This window comes from Pleurodeles waltl, chromosome 1_1 (genome assembly GCF_031143425.1).
Source record: "Pleurodeles waltl isolate 20211129_DDA chromosome 1_1, aPleWal1.hap1.20221129, whole genome shotgun sequence".
Classification (NCBI taxonomy): domain Eukaryota; kingdom Metazoa; phylum Chordata; class Amphibia; order Caudata; family Salamandridae; genus Pleurodeles; species Pleurodeles waltl.
Window position 1 is genome coordinate 538,154,278 of NC_090436.1, and position 17,259 is coordinate 538,171,536.

General features: G+C 49.4%; 1 protein-coding gene across 3 annotated transcripts in view; it reads right to left on the bottom strand.

The window, feature by feature from the left end:
* ERAP1 (endoplasmic reticulum aminopeptidase 1) overlaps positions 1-17,259 on the bottom strand; it is a 540,616-nt gene that overhangs the window by 211,089 nt on the left and 312,268 nt on the right. For all 3 annotated transcript variants that reach the window (XM_069225890.1, XM_069225880.1, XM_069225900.1), the window contains exon 13: positions 6,311-6,494. In XM_069225890.1, the coding sequence (XP_069081991.1) occupies positions 6,311-6,494 (184 nt within the window). The remainder of the gene's footprint in view (positions 1-6,310; positions 6,495-17,259) is intronic.

Sequence of the window (17,259 nt, forward strand, 5' to 3'; positions counted from 1 at the left end):
TGTAGTTTGTGATTACCAAGAGGCTTACTCTTTTGTAGGTGGGTATCTCCCCCTCTGTTAATCCCTCATTAGCTCTACCTAAATCCCTACTTACTCTTCCTGGAGTCCATCCCATTTATTTAATAATACGTATTTCCCTTTTTCCAGCCTCTCCACCTGGTCCCCACCCTCATTTACTACTTAGTAGTAAACTTGAAGGTGTGTGGATCTCTCAATAGAAAAGACAGAAAATGAAAATGTCACTTACCCAGTGTACATCTGTTCGTGGCATCAGTCGCTGTAGATTCGCATGTTTTGCAATAGCTCGCCATCTGGTGTTGGGCCGGAGTGTTACAAGTTGTTTTTCTTCGAAGAAGTCTTTCGAGTCACGGGACCGAGTGACTCCTCCTTTTGTGTCCATTGCGCATGGGCGTCGACTCTATCCTCGATTGTTTTTCCCCGCAGAGGGTGAGGTAGGAGTTGTATTGTAGTAATAGTGCCCATGCAATGGAGTGACTAAGTATGTACCTATATAAGGTTGAAATGATATATATACAAATAGTTGAAGGTAACTTCCGAACTGCTACAGGCTCCCGGGGAGGCGGGTGGGCACATGCGAATCTACAGCGACTGATGCCACGAACAGATGTACACTGGGTAAGTGACATTTTCAGTTCGATGGCATCTGTCGCTGTAGATACGCATGTTTTGCATAGACTAGTAAGCAGTTATCTCCCCAAAAGTGGTGGCTCAGCCTGTAGGAGTGGAAGTAGTCTGAAACAATGTTCTTAATACGGCTTGCCCTACTGTGGCTTGTTGTGCGGATAACACGTCTACACAGTAGTGCTTGGTGAATGTGTGAGGCGTAGACCATGTGGCTGCCTTACATATTTCTTGCATTGGGATGTTTCCTAGAAAGGCCATGGTAGCACCTTTCTTTCTGGTTGAGTGTGCCCTTGGTGTAATGGGCAGCTGTCGTTTAGCTTTAAGGTAGCAGATTTGGATGCATTTAACTATCCATCTGGCTATACCTTGTTTTGATATTGGGTTTCCTGCATGAGGTTTTTGGAATGCAATAAATAGTTGTTTAGTCTTTCTGATGTTTTTAGTTCTGTCAATGTAATACATTAATGCTCTTTTGACATCTAATGTATGTAGTGCCCTCTCAGCTACGGAATCTGGCTGTGGGAAGAACACTGGAAGTTCTACTGTTTGATTTAGATGGAACGGTGAAATAACCTTTGGTAAAAATTTAGGATTAGTCCTTAGGACGACCTTATTCTTGTGTAGTTGTATAAAAGGTTCTTGTATTGTAAACGCCTGAATCTCGCTTACTCTTCTTAGGGAAGTAATGGCGATGAGGAATGCAACCTTCCAGGTTAGGAACTGTATTTCGCAGGAGTGCATGGGTTCAAAAGGTGGACCCATAAGTCTAGTTAGGACAACATTTAGGTTCCATGAAGGAACAGGTGGTGTTCTTGGTGGAATAATTCTTTTAAGGCCCTCCATGAATGCTTTAATGACTGGTATCCTATAAAGGGAAGTTGAATAGGTAGTCTGCAGGTATGCAGATATTGCTGCAAGGTGTATTTTAATGGAAGAGAAAGCTAGGTTAGATTTTTGTAAGTGAAGCAAGTAACCCACTACATCTTTTGGAGTTGCGTGTAATGGTTGGATTTGATTAATATGGCAGTAGCAAACAAATCTCTTCCATTTACTTGCATAGCAGTGCCTGGTGGATGGCCTTCTGGCTTGCTTTATGACTTCCATACACTCTTGTGTAAGTTGTAAGTGTCCGAATTCTAGGATTTCAGGAGCCAGATTGCTAGATTCAGCGATGCTGGATCTGGGTGCCTGATCTGTTGGTTGTGTTGAGTTAACAGATCCGGTCTGTTGGGCAGTTTGATGTGTGGCACTACTGATAGGTCTAGCAGCGTTGTGTACCAGGGTTGCCTTGCCCAAGTTGGTGCTATTAATATGAGTTTGAGTTTGTTTTGACTGAGTTTGTTTACCAGATAAGGAAGGAGAGGGAGAGGAGGAAAAGCGTAGGCAAATATCCCTGACCAGTTCATCCATAGGGCATTGCCCTGGGACTGCCTGTGTGGGTATCTGGATGCGAAGTTTTGGCATTTTGCGTTCTCTTTTGTCGCAAACAAGTCTATCTGAGGTGTTCCCCAGAGCTTGAAGTAAGTGTTCAGAGTTTGGGGGTGAATTTCCCATTCGTGGACCTGTTGGTGATCTCGAGAGAGATTGTCTGCGAGTTGATTCTGAATCCCTGGGATAAACTGTGCTATTAGGCGAATTTGGTTGTGAATTGCCCAGTGCCATATCTTTTGTGCCAAGTGGCTCAACTGCGTTGAGTGTGTCCCCCCTTGCTTGTTTAGATAATACATTGTTGTCATGTTGTCTGTTTTGACGAGAATGTATTTGTGAACTATTATTGGTTGGAAAGCCTTTAGTGCTTGAAAAACTGCTAGCAGTTCTAGGTGATTTATATGCAGTTTTGTTTGATGTACGTTCCATTGTCCTTGTATGCTGTGTTGATCGAGGTGTGCTCCCCACCCTGTCATGGAAGCATCTGTTGTTATTACGTATTGTGGCACTGGGTCTTGGAAAGGCCGCCCTTTGTTTAAATTTATATTCTCCCACCATAGAAGCGAGAGGTAAGTTTGGCGGTCTATTAACACCAGATCTAGAAGGTGACCCTGTGCTTGTGACCATTGTGATGCTAGGCACTGTTGTAAGGGCCTCATGTGCAGTCTTGCGTTCGGGACAATGGCTATGCATGAAGACATCATGCCTAGGAGTTGTAATATCATCTTTGCTTGTATCTTTTGTGTTGGATACATGAGTTGTATGATGTTGTTGAAGTTTTGAATTCTTTGTGGACTTGGAGTGGCTACTCCTTTTGTTGTGTTTATTATGGCTCCTAGGTACTGTTGTACTTTGCACGGCAGGATGTTTGATTTTGCGAAGTTGACGGTGAACCCCAGTTTGTAGAGGGTTTGTATGATTTGATTTGTGTGGTGTGAGCACTTTGATAACTAATGGGTCTTGATTAGCCAGTCGTCTAGATACGGGAATACATGTATTTGCTGCCTTCTGATGTGTGCAGCGACTACTGCTAGACATTTTGTAAAGACTCTTGGTGCTGTTGTTAAACCGAAAGGCAATACTTTGAATTGGTAATGTATTCCTTTGAATACAAACCTTAGGTATTTCCTGTGCGATGGATGTATTGGTATATGGAAATACGCGTCTTTGAGGTCTAAGGTTGTCATGTAGTCGTGTAGTTTGAGCAATGGTAGCACTTCTTGTAGTGTGACCATGTGAAAGTGGTCTGATTTGATGTATGTGTTTACTATCCTGAGGTCTAGGATTGGTCTTAGCGTCTTGTCCTTCTTTGGTATTAAGAAGTACAGTGAATAAACTCCTGTGTTTATTTGTGTGTTTGGTACTAATTCGATTGCATTCTTTTGCGATAGTGCTTGAACTTCTGTCTCCAGGAGCTCGGAATGATGTTGTGATAAATTTTGTGCTCTTGGTGGTATGTTTGGAGGGAATTGTAGAAATTCTATGCAATAACCATGTTGGATAATTGCTAGAACCCAAGTGTCTGTAGTGATTTCCTGCCATGCTTTGTAATAATGACCTATTCTTCCCCCCACTGGTGTTGTGTGGAGGGGATGAGTGACATGTGAGTCACTGCTTAGTTGCAGGGGTTTTGGGGCTTTGAAATTTTCCCCTATTCCTAGGGAATTGCCCTCCTCTGTATTGGCCCAGAAAGCCTCCCCTGTACTGTCCCTGGTAACTGGACGGTGTTGCCTGTGAGGTGCTGGCTTGTGTGGCCTGACCCCGAAACCCCCCTCTAAAGGGTGTCTTGCGGAAGGTGCCGTAGTTTCCTCTGCTCTGCGGGGAGTAGAGTGCGCCCATTGCTTTAGCAGTGTCCGTGTCCTTTTTAAGTTTTTCTATCGCTGTGTCCACTTCTGGACCGAACAGTTCTTTTTCATTGAAAGGCATATTGAGAACTGCCTGCTGTATCTCTGGTTTAAACCCAGACGTTCGTAGCCATGCATGCCTTCTGATGGTCACGGATGTATTAATTGTCCTTGCAGCTGTGTCTGCTGCGTCCATGGAGGAGCGTATCTGGTTGTTTGAAATGTTTTGACCTTCCTCAACCACTTGCTTTGCCCTTTTTTGTAGGTCTTTGAGTAGATGTTCAATGAGGTGTTGCATCTCATCCCAATGGGCTCTGTCATAGCGCGCAAGTAGTGCTTGAGAGTTGGCGATGCGCCACTGGTTTGCAGCCTGTGCTGCGACTCTCTTTCTAGCTGCATCGAACTTGCGGCTTTCCTTATCCGGGGGTGGTGCATCCCCAGATGTGTGGGAGTTGGCCCTTTTCCTAACTGCTCCTACAACGACGGAATCTGGTGGCAGCTGTGCAGTGATGAAAACAGGGTCTGTAGGGGGCGCCTTATACTTTTTTTCCACTCTTGGTGTGATTGCCCTACTTTTGACCGGCTCCTTAAAAATTTATTTTGCGTGCCGGAGCATACCAGGGAGCATAGGCAGGCTTTGGTAGGAGCTGTGGGTGGAGGAGAGGGTGTTGAATAAAAAGTCATCCTCGACCTGTTCTGAGTGGAGGCTTACATTGTGAAATTGTGCTGCTCTAGCCACCACTTGAGAATACGCAGTGCTGTCTTCTGGTGGAGATGGCTTCGTAGGGTATGCATCCGGGCTGTTATCTGACACTGGGGCGTCGTATAAGTCCCATGCGTCCTGATCCTGGTCACCCTGGCTCATGGTGGTGTGAGCTGGGGAATGTGATGGAGTTTGTGCTGGTGAGACGTGAATTACAGGTGGAGGAGAGGGTGGTGGAGTAACCTTTTTCACCACCTTTGTTTGTGGTGTTTGTTCAGTTTGGAACTCCAGTCTTCTCTTTCTTCTAATAGGGGGAAGGGTGCTTATTTTCCCTGTTCCCTCCTGTATGAAGATACGCTTTTGCGTATGGTCTACATCGGTAGATTGCAGCTCTTCCTCGAACCTATGCTTTCGCATTTGGGAGGTTAGTGAATGCTCCTCTGTATAAGAGCCTGAAACTGGGTCAGTTGCAGGTTGTTTTGGCACCGAAACCCTGTCTGCATCTTTTTTCGGCTCCTAGCTGACTTTTCTTTTTTTCGGGGCCGAAACCTCTCGGCGTCGATCTTCGTCGGTGCCGCTGTGTCGGCGTCGAGCCGTGTCTACACCGCTATCTCGGTGTCGATGCTTGTCTCCAGCACTTTCTCGGTCCCGAGAAGGCTGCGTACCGGTGTCTCGACCGGAGTCGGACTGTCTCGGCACTGTTTGGGCCTTTTTCGGTGCCGACGGTCGGTCACCGAATTTATGGGTCGAGCCATGGCCTGGTGGCAGTGGCGTCCCCTGGGCCTTGTCAATCTTCTTATGTGTTGTTTTCGACGTCTTACTCACGGTTTGTGGGTCATCGAATTCCTCGGAGTCCGATTCGTGGATGGAGAAGGTACCGTCCTCTTCTTGTTCCTCGAACTCTCGGTGGGCTGTCGGCGCGGACGCCATTTGAAGTCTTCTGGCTCGACGGTCTCGGAGTGTTTTTCGGGACCGGAACGCACGACAGGCCTCGCAGGTGTCTTCACTGTGCTCAGGTGACAGGCACAGGTTACAGACCAAGTGTTGGTCTGTATAGGGGTACTTGTTGTGGCATTTGGGACAGAAACGGAACGGGGTCCGTTCCATCGGCGTTCTTCAGCACGCGGTCGGGCCGACCAGGCCCCGATGGGGGATCAAAAAACTACCCCAAAGGGCACCGGAGCTCTTCGATCTTCGATGCGGTGTTGAATCTAACTACGCCGATCCCGAACGCAACAATACCGACGAAAATCTTCTGAATTTAGCTATCTTTCCGTTCCGAAACTCGGAGCGACAGGAACACGTCCGAACCCGATGGCGGAAAAAAAACAATCGAGGATAGAGTCGACGCCCATGCGCAATGGACACAAAAGGAGGAGTCACTCGGTCCCGTGACTCGAAAGACTTCTTCGAAGAAAAACAACTTGTAACACTCCGGCCCAACACCAGATGGCGAGCTATTGCAAAACATGCGTATCTACAGCGACAGATGCCATCGAACATATATATATTTGAGAGGTCGAAGTGGAGATTTACACTTTTAGATTTCTGAATTGCCTGTATCACTACTTTAGTTACTAGTTTCTATACTCCAAAGTGCAGTTTGTGAACCGGGCCAGTTGTTCCATTATTCTACATGAACCAAAAAAGGGTTACTATGGTAACAATCAGCCAATAATACATGCCTTACCTTACTAGCTGAAATGCACTGTTGATGAGACTTGCTCGATCGTTGCTGCTAACTGCTGTAGGGTTTTCTTTCAAGAGTTTTATTAAAGCATCCCAGCCATCACCTTCATAGTGCACAATGTAATAACCATTCATTCCGACATTAAACTTTATCCACTCCACCTCGTCTGGAAGGAAGATGACATCTAGAAAACCAAGATATATTTTTGTATTACATGTGATGTAAAGTAGTCATCCTCCACATATGGCAGCATCTTCTAACATGCTTATGTATTGTGTGTTCAATACTAATGGCAAAATCCAACAGACTAGCAAAGTGAATGATAATGCCTCATAATTAACTAGACTGGTGAAACCACAGCATACAAAAGTTTATAGCCAACTGACCTATAATCTAATCCTCAATTAAAGTAACAAATGTATCAATTTATTTATTCATGGTTTTGTATATCACAGACTTTGTCGTTAAGACATCATGGTGCTTCACATAATGGCACAGGCATAACAAGTAATTATACAGCAGGGTATACATTTTATTCCACAGATAATTACAAGTGCTGGATGAAACACATAGCAACACACCAGAAGACGTATTGAACTGGAATAATATTTCTAATAAAAGTCTTAGTTAACAGTACATTTCACATCCTGGGTTGCATTTTTCGAGCAATAAGTATAGAGAATGTAATGTTATAGGCAGTTTCTTTACTGTTATATATCAGTAGTTTTAAATATTTTTTTAAAAACATTAGTTACACATAGTTTACGCATATGCACATTTCTTCCATACACTCACTTTGGCATACCTCTTTAAGTAGAATAAAATAGGCTTATGTAGGCTGATGATCTATTTTGAAGGAGTAGTGCTATCAGTATGTGTTATCTGTTGAGGCCTCTACTCACCAGGTTTTAGTTGTCTTCTCTTGTTGGTGTTTGTGCATAAACTAGGATGAAAGCTAAACTCTGTTGTAAGTGTGATTAGAATCCCAGAATGTGTTTTTTATATGTAATTTGAAGATATAAGTGTTGAAGTTAGTCTTAGATTTGAGTGCAGAGCATTCCATATTCAATGAGAATTGCCAGGGAAATGGCGCTTCAGAGAGGGCTTCTTTAGAAACTATGGTCTCTTATTGAAAAGGTATGCATGACTCCTTAAAGGCTTGTTCTGGCCACCAAACTCTGCTTTCTGGGAGAGATATTTGGTTCAACTCTGGGGAAAGCCCTCAGAGGAGGTGCGGGCAGATTTTAACATTTCACAAAATTCAAGTGGCAGACATCTGAAAGATGGTAATGCAGGTGGAATTTGGTTAAGTGTTTTGCTCTTGGAATTAAAACATCAGTCAAATGTAGGATTACTCTCTGAAGTGCTCCTCTTATTTTGAGGAGAATAAAGAGCCAAACATTTGCACAACTGATGCCCAGAGGTACTAGAACCTGAAGCTAATTTGAATTCAGTGTTTGGGAAGAAGGCTTCAATATTCTGGAGCAGATTTAAAAATCACATAGCACTCTTGGCTATATTTTTCATATGAATTTGAAGACTGATTATTTTGTTAAGCAAGTAACCAAGCAGGTTAGTTGAGATGACCTCTGTGTGAAAAGCTGAAAACTTTCACCATGTCCATTCATGGAGTGATTCCTGCGATTTGTTGGGGGAGCCAAATACAAATGTTATGTCATGAGTGTTAGACTTGAAATTCATTCGGCTTTGAGAACAAACTGATTTATCTTTGAACATGTTGCTTATTAGTCAAGATAAACTGATGACTTTTTTTTTTTACTATGGAAGGAAAATGTAGATAAGCACAATAAATCCTGGAGTTGGGAGTTTTAAATTTGAGATTGACATCATAAATTAACAGAAATCACTGGAGTTTGACATTAATATAAGGATGTGGAATGACACCTAGATGTGGAACTCTGAATGAAGCCCACTGATAATAATGCCATTCTACATTGCAACAACTTACATCCAAAGTGTCAGAGGGCTAAACATGCTGTTCGGACAGTTCTGTCATCTAAGGGGGAACTGTGTGAATATAAGGGGTTCTGATAAACAAGGCATTTGCCTGAAGGATAAACTAAAGGACCATGGTTATCCAAATACATTTGTGAAACATGCATTCAAAAGAGCAACAAATTTCAATAGGGATAGCATGTTGGAGTGAAAGAAAAAGGGAAAGGGACACACAAATAGCTTTTGTTACAAATTATTTAAAAATCAGTAATAAACTAAATAATTCTATAAACTGTAAACTTGTACATTTTTAATATAGAAAATCAGGAAGTATGAGAACAACCCGTTTGCCTTTAGAAAAAAATAAGAAATCAAGGAATTGCCTGGTCCATACATATAGTTGTAAAGGTGGCCCTAAACAAATGAATATTTGTGATGGAAAACATGTTGTGGGAATTCTCTATGCAGATCATTCAATAGTTGTGAATGGGATATAAGAAATGAGAAATACAGAATGACAATATACAAACTTTATGGCTACTTGCAGAACAAGCTATGTTATTTATTTGCTCATATGCTCAAGTAATAAAACATGTGAGAGAAACAGACATGGATTTAAGGACTTGATTGAATGAGCATAGGTCGGTGACTAGCTCGAAGAAAAGGAATGCACCCTTGGGTGAACATTAAAATAAAATGCAACATTCTGAGAATGACATTAAGTGGTTCATTTTGGATTAAAAAGAGCGTACTCTGGGAAAAGGCGATTTGGATATAAAGAGGAAATGGACTTAACAATGGAGAAGAGTCAGATAGGAAAATCAGATGAGTAATACAAGAGCCTGACAAAAAGTATGTGGTGATATAAAATAGACACAGCAACCTATTAAGGTTTCCATTAAGAAAGGGACTGATTTATATAGATATATAGATTTTATAGAAGACCTTTACAGAAAGTGGGTGGTAGTCCCGTGTATAGAAAGTTATGGTTACCATTTTGGTGAAGGAGTGAGAAAAATATGAGATCATGGAAGCAAAGTGAACTGTACCACAAAACTGAAATTATAAATCAATTAATGGGTTGTTTCTTCAATTATCATCCAGAAGATGTGGCACTGGATACATCACTATGGGGGTAATTCCAACCCTGGCGGTCGGTGTTAAAGCGGCAGCCAACCCGCCAACAGGCAGGCGGTCCAAAAAATGGAATTCTGACCCTGGCGGGAACCGCCAACACAGACCGCCACTTTAACACTCCGACCGCCATGGCGGGACAAACAAACAGCGCGGCGGTCACCGCCAACAGGCAGGCGGCAGACAATGTACCGCCCACCCTATCACAACTCACCAATCCGCCACCTTTTCCGGGGCGGGAGCCCCACCGATAAAAACACGGCGGAAACAGACTACGAACGGGAAAACGCTCACCTCTACACACTCCACAAGGAATCTGGACAGCATGGAACCCGAATTAAACATCCTACCAGCTATTGTCTACCTGCTCCTCTACCAGGAACATGAACGCCGGCGCAGAAGACAACGGTGAGTACTGCACCTACGACACAGGGGAGGGGGGAGGAGAAAAGGTTACGGGCACACACATACGCGACACACCCACCTCCCCCCCAACTACCTACACACCAATGCAGAGCAACAACTCAGAGTGACACCCCCCAAACCCCCCAGAAGAATGCAAAGACAAAATAAAATGATCATTAAAATTGAAGTATATTATAGCATATTTGAAGTTACGTGAAATATGAAATATATAAATAAAATATATTACATCATGAACAATATATACATAGGTCAAAAGTCCGGCCCATATTGGCTATCATCCATTCTTCGTGGGACAATGGGCCTAAACACATGGGCAAAGCCCACACACGAGACCCGATTCCATTGGAGAGAACACTGCAGGGGCATCAGATAGTAAAACTACAGGCACCTCAGGGGGAAGGGAAGGGGGGGCACCTCAGCCTGTTGAGTCCACGACGCCAGATCCACGAGGGGCCTCCATGCCCACTGTACCATCCTGGGGAGTGCAAAGCCACAGTTTCACAAGTCTCTACAGTGGGTGGGTTGCCCACTGTACCATCCTGGGGAGTGCAAAGCCACAGTTTCACAAGTCTCTACAGTGGGTGGGTTGCCCACTGTACCATCCTGGGGAGTGCAAAGCCACAGTTTCACAAGTCTCTACAGTGGGTGGGTTGCCCACTGTACCATCCTGGGGAGTGCAAAGCCACAGTCTCACAAGTCTCTACAGTGGGTGGGTTGCCCACTGTACCATCCTGGGGAGTGCAAAGCCAAAGTCTCTCAAGTCTCTACAGTGGGTGGATTGCCCACTGATCCATCCTGGGGAGTGCAAAGCCACAGTCCATTAAGTGGATTACAGACTCTACTGGTTCTGGAGGAGGCATGGTGCCCAGAGTGCTTCGTGAAGCCCTGGCCGACACAGATCCGGCCCTGCCAATGGGCCAGCGGTGCTTGAGATGAAGGGCCTAGCGGAGCGGTGCTTGACAGGAAGGGGCCAGCGGAGCGGTGCTTGACAGGAAGGGCCCAGCGGTGCGGTGCTTGACAGGAAGGGCCCAGCGGAGCAGTTCAGAGACGGCGGTGCCCAGCGGAGCGGTGCTTGAGATGAAGGGCCCAGCGGAGCAGTGCTTGACAGGAAGGGCCCAGCGGAGCAGTTCAGAGACGGCGGTGCCCAGCGGAGCGGTGCCTGAGATGAAGGGCCCAGCGGAGTGGTGCTTGACAGGAAGGGCCCAGCGGAGCAGTTCAGAGACGGCGGTGCCCAGCGGAGCGGTGCTTGAGATGTAGGGCCCAGCGGAGCAGTTCAGAGATGGCGGTGCCCAGCGGAGCGGTGCTTGAGATGAAGGGCCCAGCGGAGCGGTGCTTGACAGGAAGGGCCCAGCGGAGCGGTGCTAGACAGGAAGGGCCCAGCGGAGCAGTTCAGAGACGGCGGTGCCCAGCGGAGCGGTGCTTGAGATGAAGGGCCCAGCGGAGCAGTTCAGAGACGGCGGTGCCCAGCGGAGCGGTGCTTGAGATGTAGGGCCCAGCGGAGCAGTTCAGAGACGGCGGTGCCCAGCGGAGCGGTGCTTGAGATGAAGGGCCCAGCGGAGCGGTGCTTGACAGGAAGGGCCCAGCGGAGCGGTGCTTGAGATGAAGGGCCCAGCTGAGCGGTGCTAGACAAGAAGGGCCCAGCGGAGTAGTTCAGAGACGACGGTGCCCAGCGGAGCGGTGCCTGAGATGAAGGGCCCAGCGGAGCGGTGCTTGACAGGAAGGGCCCAGCGGAGCAGTTCAGAGACGGCGGTGCCCAGCGGAGCGGTGCTTGAGATGAAGGGCCCAGCGGAGCAGTTCAGAGACGGCGGTGCCCAGCGGAGCGGTGCTTGAGATGAAGGGCCCAGCGGAGCAGTTCAGAGACGGCGTGCCCAGCGGAGCGGTGCTTGAGATGAAGGGCCCAGCGGAGCGGTGCTTGTCTTGAAGGGCCCAGTTCGGCAGTGCTTGTCACGGCGGGGCCCTGGTCAGCGGTGCTTGTCACGGAGGGGCCCTGGTCAGCGGTGCTTGTCTTGAAGGGCCCAGTTTAGCGGTGCTTGTCACGGCGGGGCCCTGTTCAGCGGTGCTTGTCACGGCGGGGCCCTGGTTAGCGGTGCTTGTCACGGCGGGGCCCTGTTCAGCGGTGCTTGTCACGGCGGGGCCCAGTTCAGCGGTGCTTGTCACGGCGGGGCCCTGTTCAGCTGTGCTTGTCACGGAGGGGCCCTGGTCAGCGTTGCTTGTCTTGAAGGGCCCAGTTCGGCGGTGCTTGTCACGGCGGGGCCCTGTTCAGCAGTGCTTGTCACGGCGGGGCCCTGGTCAGCGGTGCTTGTCACGGCGGGGCCCTGGTCAGCGGTGCTTGACATCTGTTCCCAGGGAACCAGATCGGGCCAATATTTCCCGCTCAGTCGCCATCCGACCTTTCGCTTGTGGGGCCCTCTTGTGCTGGAGTCCTGGGCCCGTGGGTGTCCTCCTTCACACCCGAAATGGGGCTGGTGGGGCCCTCCTGGGCAGCTCGCCTGCTGCCGGACTTGTCCGCCCTGCTGCCCTTGCCCTCCTTCGCCGATTCTCTGGGGCCCTTGCCTCCCTTTGTGGATGTGCCAGGTGACGGTGCCAGGGTAGTGTCTTTGGGGGCTGCCATCTCTGGCCTCTCGCGCCGGCCCTTCCCTTTTTTAGTTCTTTTCCCAGGGGGTGGGCTGGCTGTCCCCTTGCTGCTGGCCGATGTTGCTGCCCTAGAAGCTGGTGGACTCCAATAGCCCTGGACTATGGTCCTTGTAGGTGCAGGGCTTGTGGTGGCTGAGGTGCTGTTTGGACTCTTACGAGATGGAGGGGGTGGGTCAGGTGATGCAAAGAGGTTAATTTTGGAGAGGAAAAACTTTTTAGGAGCAGTGGGAAGGGTAGGTGCAGTGGGTATGGGAGTGGAGGAAGAGGATGTGGTTGTAGGAGAGTCAAGTGTGCTGTCTTTGGGTGCAGGTGCTTGTGACGGAGGCTGTCGTGAGGTGGATGGCTGTTGGGTGGGTGGCTGCCTGCGTTTGTGTGGTTTGGAAGAGGGGGTGACAGACACAGTGGGAGAGGACACAGGGGACGTGTAAATGGCAGTGGGGGTGGTGACTGCACGTGTGCGGAGTGTTCTGGTGGGTGTGGCTGTTGGCATGCCTGCATGTGGATGTTGCTTGTGTGAATGCTTGTGGGATGTGTGATGCTTATGTCTGGATGAGCTGCCCTTGGGTGTTGATGTGTGTGCAGGCTGGTCTGTAGGTGTGGCTGGGATAGGCAGAGGAACAGGGGAGTGGGACTGGGATGAGGAAATTGGAGGGGGAGGCAGGAGACAGGGACAATGGCTGCCGTCAGTGCTGAGGCCAGAGCGTTGAACGATCGCTGATGGGCAGCCTGACCCGAATGAATGCCCTCCAGGTATGCATTGGTCCGGTGCACCTCCATTTCTACACCCTGGATGGCATTCAAAAGGGTAGACTGCCCAATAATGAGCGTCTGGAGGAGGTCAATGATCTCCTCACTGAGGGCAGCAGGGGTAACTAGGGCAGGGCCTGAGGTGCCTGGGGCGAAGGAGATGCCCGCCTTCCTGGCCGAGCAGGCACGGGGCGAACGCTGAGGGGCTGCTTGGAGGGCGGAGCTGGTGCGCTGGGTGGCGGCTGTACCTGTTGTAGCGGTGGGCACGGATGTTGCCGCCACCACAAGGGAGCTCCCTTCCGAGGACGTGTCTGTGTCGCTGACGTCTCCACGGGTCCCCGTTGTGGAGCTCCCCTCGCCCTCCGTCTCACTGGTGAACTCAGAGTCGGTTGCATGGTCCTCCGGGGCCATGTGAGATGCAGCTCCCTCGTGCTCCGATGCCACTTCTCCTCCGCCTGATGATGCTAATGCACACATGAACAGGAAGACCACAACAAAAGGGGGGGGGGGAGAAAGAAAGACATGTTGAGTGCATGCATTGACGACACCGTTGGCGGAGAGGACAGACACAGAAGCCCCCTGCACTACGCCGCGCACTCGGTGTACACTACTCAATTATTGTGACTTGGCCTACAAGTCTATGGATGACAAATGCACACATAGGTGACCCAGGGCCATGGATAGCTGTACTTAGCACCCTACAGGAGGTGGGGGGCGGGGGCACAGGGCCATGCCTTACGGAGGGGCCTAGCCTACAGAAATCACCCTGGCCTAGAGATAGCCACAGCCCTCCTCCCCCACCCAGACACCTCCACTGTGCGCTAATATAGCAGAATTTGCTGATACTCACCCCCTTGTGTCTGCTGTGATGTCCTCACGCGCCCATCCAAATCGGGGTAGGCCACCTCCAGGATCCGGGACATCAGGGGGGTCAATTGCCGTGTGGCACACCTCCTAGGTTGGGAGGCCATCCCCAGCAGAGCCTCCGCGGTCTTTCTGCTCCCGCGGTGGATGTCCTCCCACCTCTTTCGGCAGTGGGTGCCCCGTCTGTTGTGGATCCCCAGGGCCCGGATGTCCTTGGCGATGGCACGCCAAATCTCGATCTTCTGATGGGCGCTGACCTATGTGACATGTACAGGGTGGGAAAATAAATATCATCATTTTCTGCATGGTCGATGTGAGTGGCCCCCCCTCCCCAACCTTGCCATATGGCACATGCTCTCATCTGTCGTGCGATGCATGCCTCATTCGCTCCCCTCCCCACCATCTTTCAATCACCCCACTCAACGCAGGCATTGGCCATAAAACATGGTCCCAGTGTACTTACCTGTTGGTCTGGAGGACCGTAGAGTAGCGCATACTGGGGGAGGACCCCATCCACGAGTGTCTCCAATTCTTCAGAAGTGAAGGCAGGGGCCCTTTCCCCAGTCGCAGCAGCCATTGTCTCTTCCAGACCGAGGTCACAGCAGCACTTGCAGTATAGGTCCTCTCCTGTGGATGATCAGGTCTCGAGTGATTAAGCAGATAGAAAATGGCGGTCACGGCCGCGGCGGTGCGTACCGCGGAGGTGCGTACCGTGACCGCCGGCGCACTTCCTCATTGGCTCCTGAAACCCATAGGGTTCAATGTTAACCAATGCGGCTTAGCACCGCGGTCTTCGACCGCCTACCGCCACGGTGTGCCACGCCAGCGCATTGCCCTTACATCCCATTGTCACACTTCACAGGTCAGGCAGCCGCCATTTCAAGGGCCCAAATGGCTTAATTTCTACTGCATCACACAGGCCTAGGCCTTGCATTGCCACTCATACAAGCCATTCAATGCATAGAGAATCGTGTACTGTGCAAGCTGTGTGAACGTACCTGTGGGTTGATTGACTCTGTGCTCCATGTTGTCCTTCCTAGGCACCGTCCGCTGGGACTTGCGAGGAGATGGAGGACTGTTCCTGTGTACAGACCGCTGGTGGACCTGTCGACAATGGAAGAACGACATGTCATACTGACATACAGACTTGACAGAGCCACTATTAATGAACTGTGTGCCCAGCTGGAGCCAGACCTGATATCACCCATCCGCCAACCCACAGGGATTCCCCCTCTAGTGCAGGTTCTGTCAGTACTCCATTTTTTGGCAAGTGGATCATTCCAAACAACAGTGGCCATTTCATCTGGGATGTCTCAGCCTATGTTTTATAAGGTTTTGTCCAGAGTGTTGTCTGCCCTGATGAAATACATGCGGAGCTACATTGTTTTCCCTGAGGTGGTCGATTTGGCTACAGTGAAGGGTGATTTCTATGCCGTTGGACATATTCCCAACATCATTGGTGCCATTGATGGGACCCATGTGGCTTTGGTTCCCCCCAGAGGAAGTGAACAGGTGTACAGGAACAGAAAAAGTTATCATTCGATGAATGTCCAGGTGGTCTGTTTGGCAGACCAGTACATCTCCCATGTAAATGCCAAGTTCCCTGGGTCAGTGCATGACGCGTACATCATGCGAAATAGCAGCATCCCTTATGTGATGGAACAGCTACAGAGACACCGTGTGTGGCTAATAGGTGACTCTGGTTACCCCAACCTGTCCTGGCTACTGACCCCAGTAAGGAATCCCAGGACCAAGGCAGAGGAACGATACAATGAGGCCCATGGGCGTACTAGGAGGGCGATCGAGCGGACCTTCGGCCTCCTGAAGGCCAGGTTTAGGTGCCTGCATATGACAGGTGGATCCCTAATGTACTCACCAAAGAAGGTGTGTCATATCATCGTGGCCTGCTGTATGCTTCACAACCTGGCTTTGCGACGCCAGGTGCCTTTCCTGCAGGAGGATGGTCCAGATGGTGGTGTTGTGGCAGCGGTGGAACCTGTGGAGAGTGAAGAGGAGGAAGACGACGGGGACGAGACAGACAAAAGGGACAGAGTGATACAACAGTATTTTCAATAACACACAGGTAAAATTCAACACCGGCATTTTACAATTACTTACAGTCTCCTGCCTCTCTACTGTCTGTCGTATTCCCCCAGTGTATGTTAACTGAGTTGTGACTTTCCCTTCAAATTTCAGAGATGTGGCCCCCACTGCGTGACCTCTGCTTTGTTTACCCATGGACTACAGCTGTGTGACAGTGGTATGTTCTCATCACTGTGTAACTGGACATTTTGGCAGCGTTATGTTTAATACATTTGTTCACAATACAGGCAGACTCCAGATTGTTTTTGTGCAATAAGTGTTTTTATTAAAGTGCTGAATTTAGGGACATGGATGGAAAATCGGTGATGGGTGATGGTGGAGGAATGTCCATGGCAGAGTCCAGCTTTTCAGTCTCACAGGTGCATTGTCCATATGCCTGTGGAAGGTGGAGCAGGGGCAGTTTAAGGTTGGACAGGGTGACAATGTGGGACAGTGGGATGACATCAGGGGGTATCCTTTGCTGGCGGGGGTCTTGACATCCTACTCTGTCTTCTTATGAGATCTCAGGCCCCGCTTGCGGGGTGGTTCTTCTTCTACAGGAGGTGGGGTTCTGGTGGCCTGTTGTTGTGTGGGGGCCTCCTGTCCACTAGCGCCAGCGGAGGTGGTTGCCTGTTCTCGGTCCATGCTAGTGACAGGGGCCCTTTGAGGTGCCACATGGTCCCGCAATGTGGTGACAATCTGGTTGAGTGCCCCGACGATGGTGCCCATTGCGGAACTGATGCTTCGAAGTTCTTCCCTGAACCCCATGTACTGTTGCTCCTGCATGACCTGGATCTCCTGGAACCTGGCCAGTACCGTCGCCATTGTCTCCTGGGAGTGGTGGTATGCTCCCATGATGGAGGAGAGGGCCTCGTGGAGAGTGGGTTCCCTGGGTCTGTCCCCCCCCCCGTCGCACAGCAGCCCTCCCAGTTCCCCTGTTTCCCTGGGCCTCTGTCCCCTGGACCGTGTGCCCACTACCACTGCCCCAGGTCCCTGTTGTTGTTGGGGTGATGGGTTAACCTGGGTGCCCTGTAGTGGTGGACACACCGCTGATTGACGTGTCCTGGAGACAGAGGCATGGGCCCGCTGGGTGGGAGCTGTGCTGG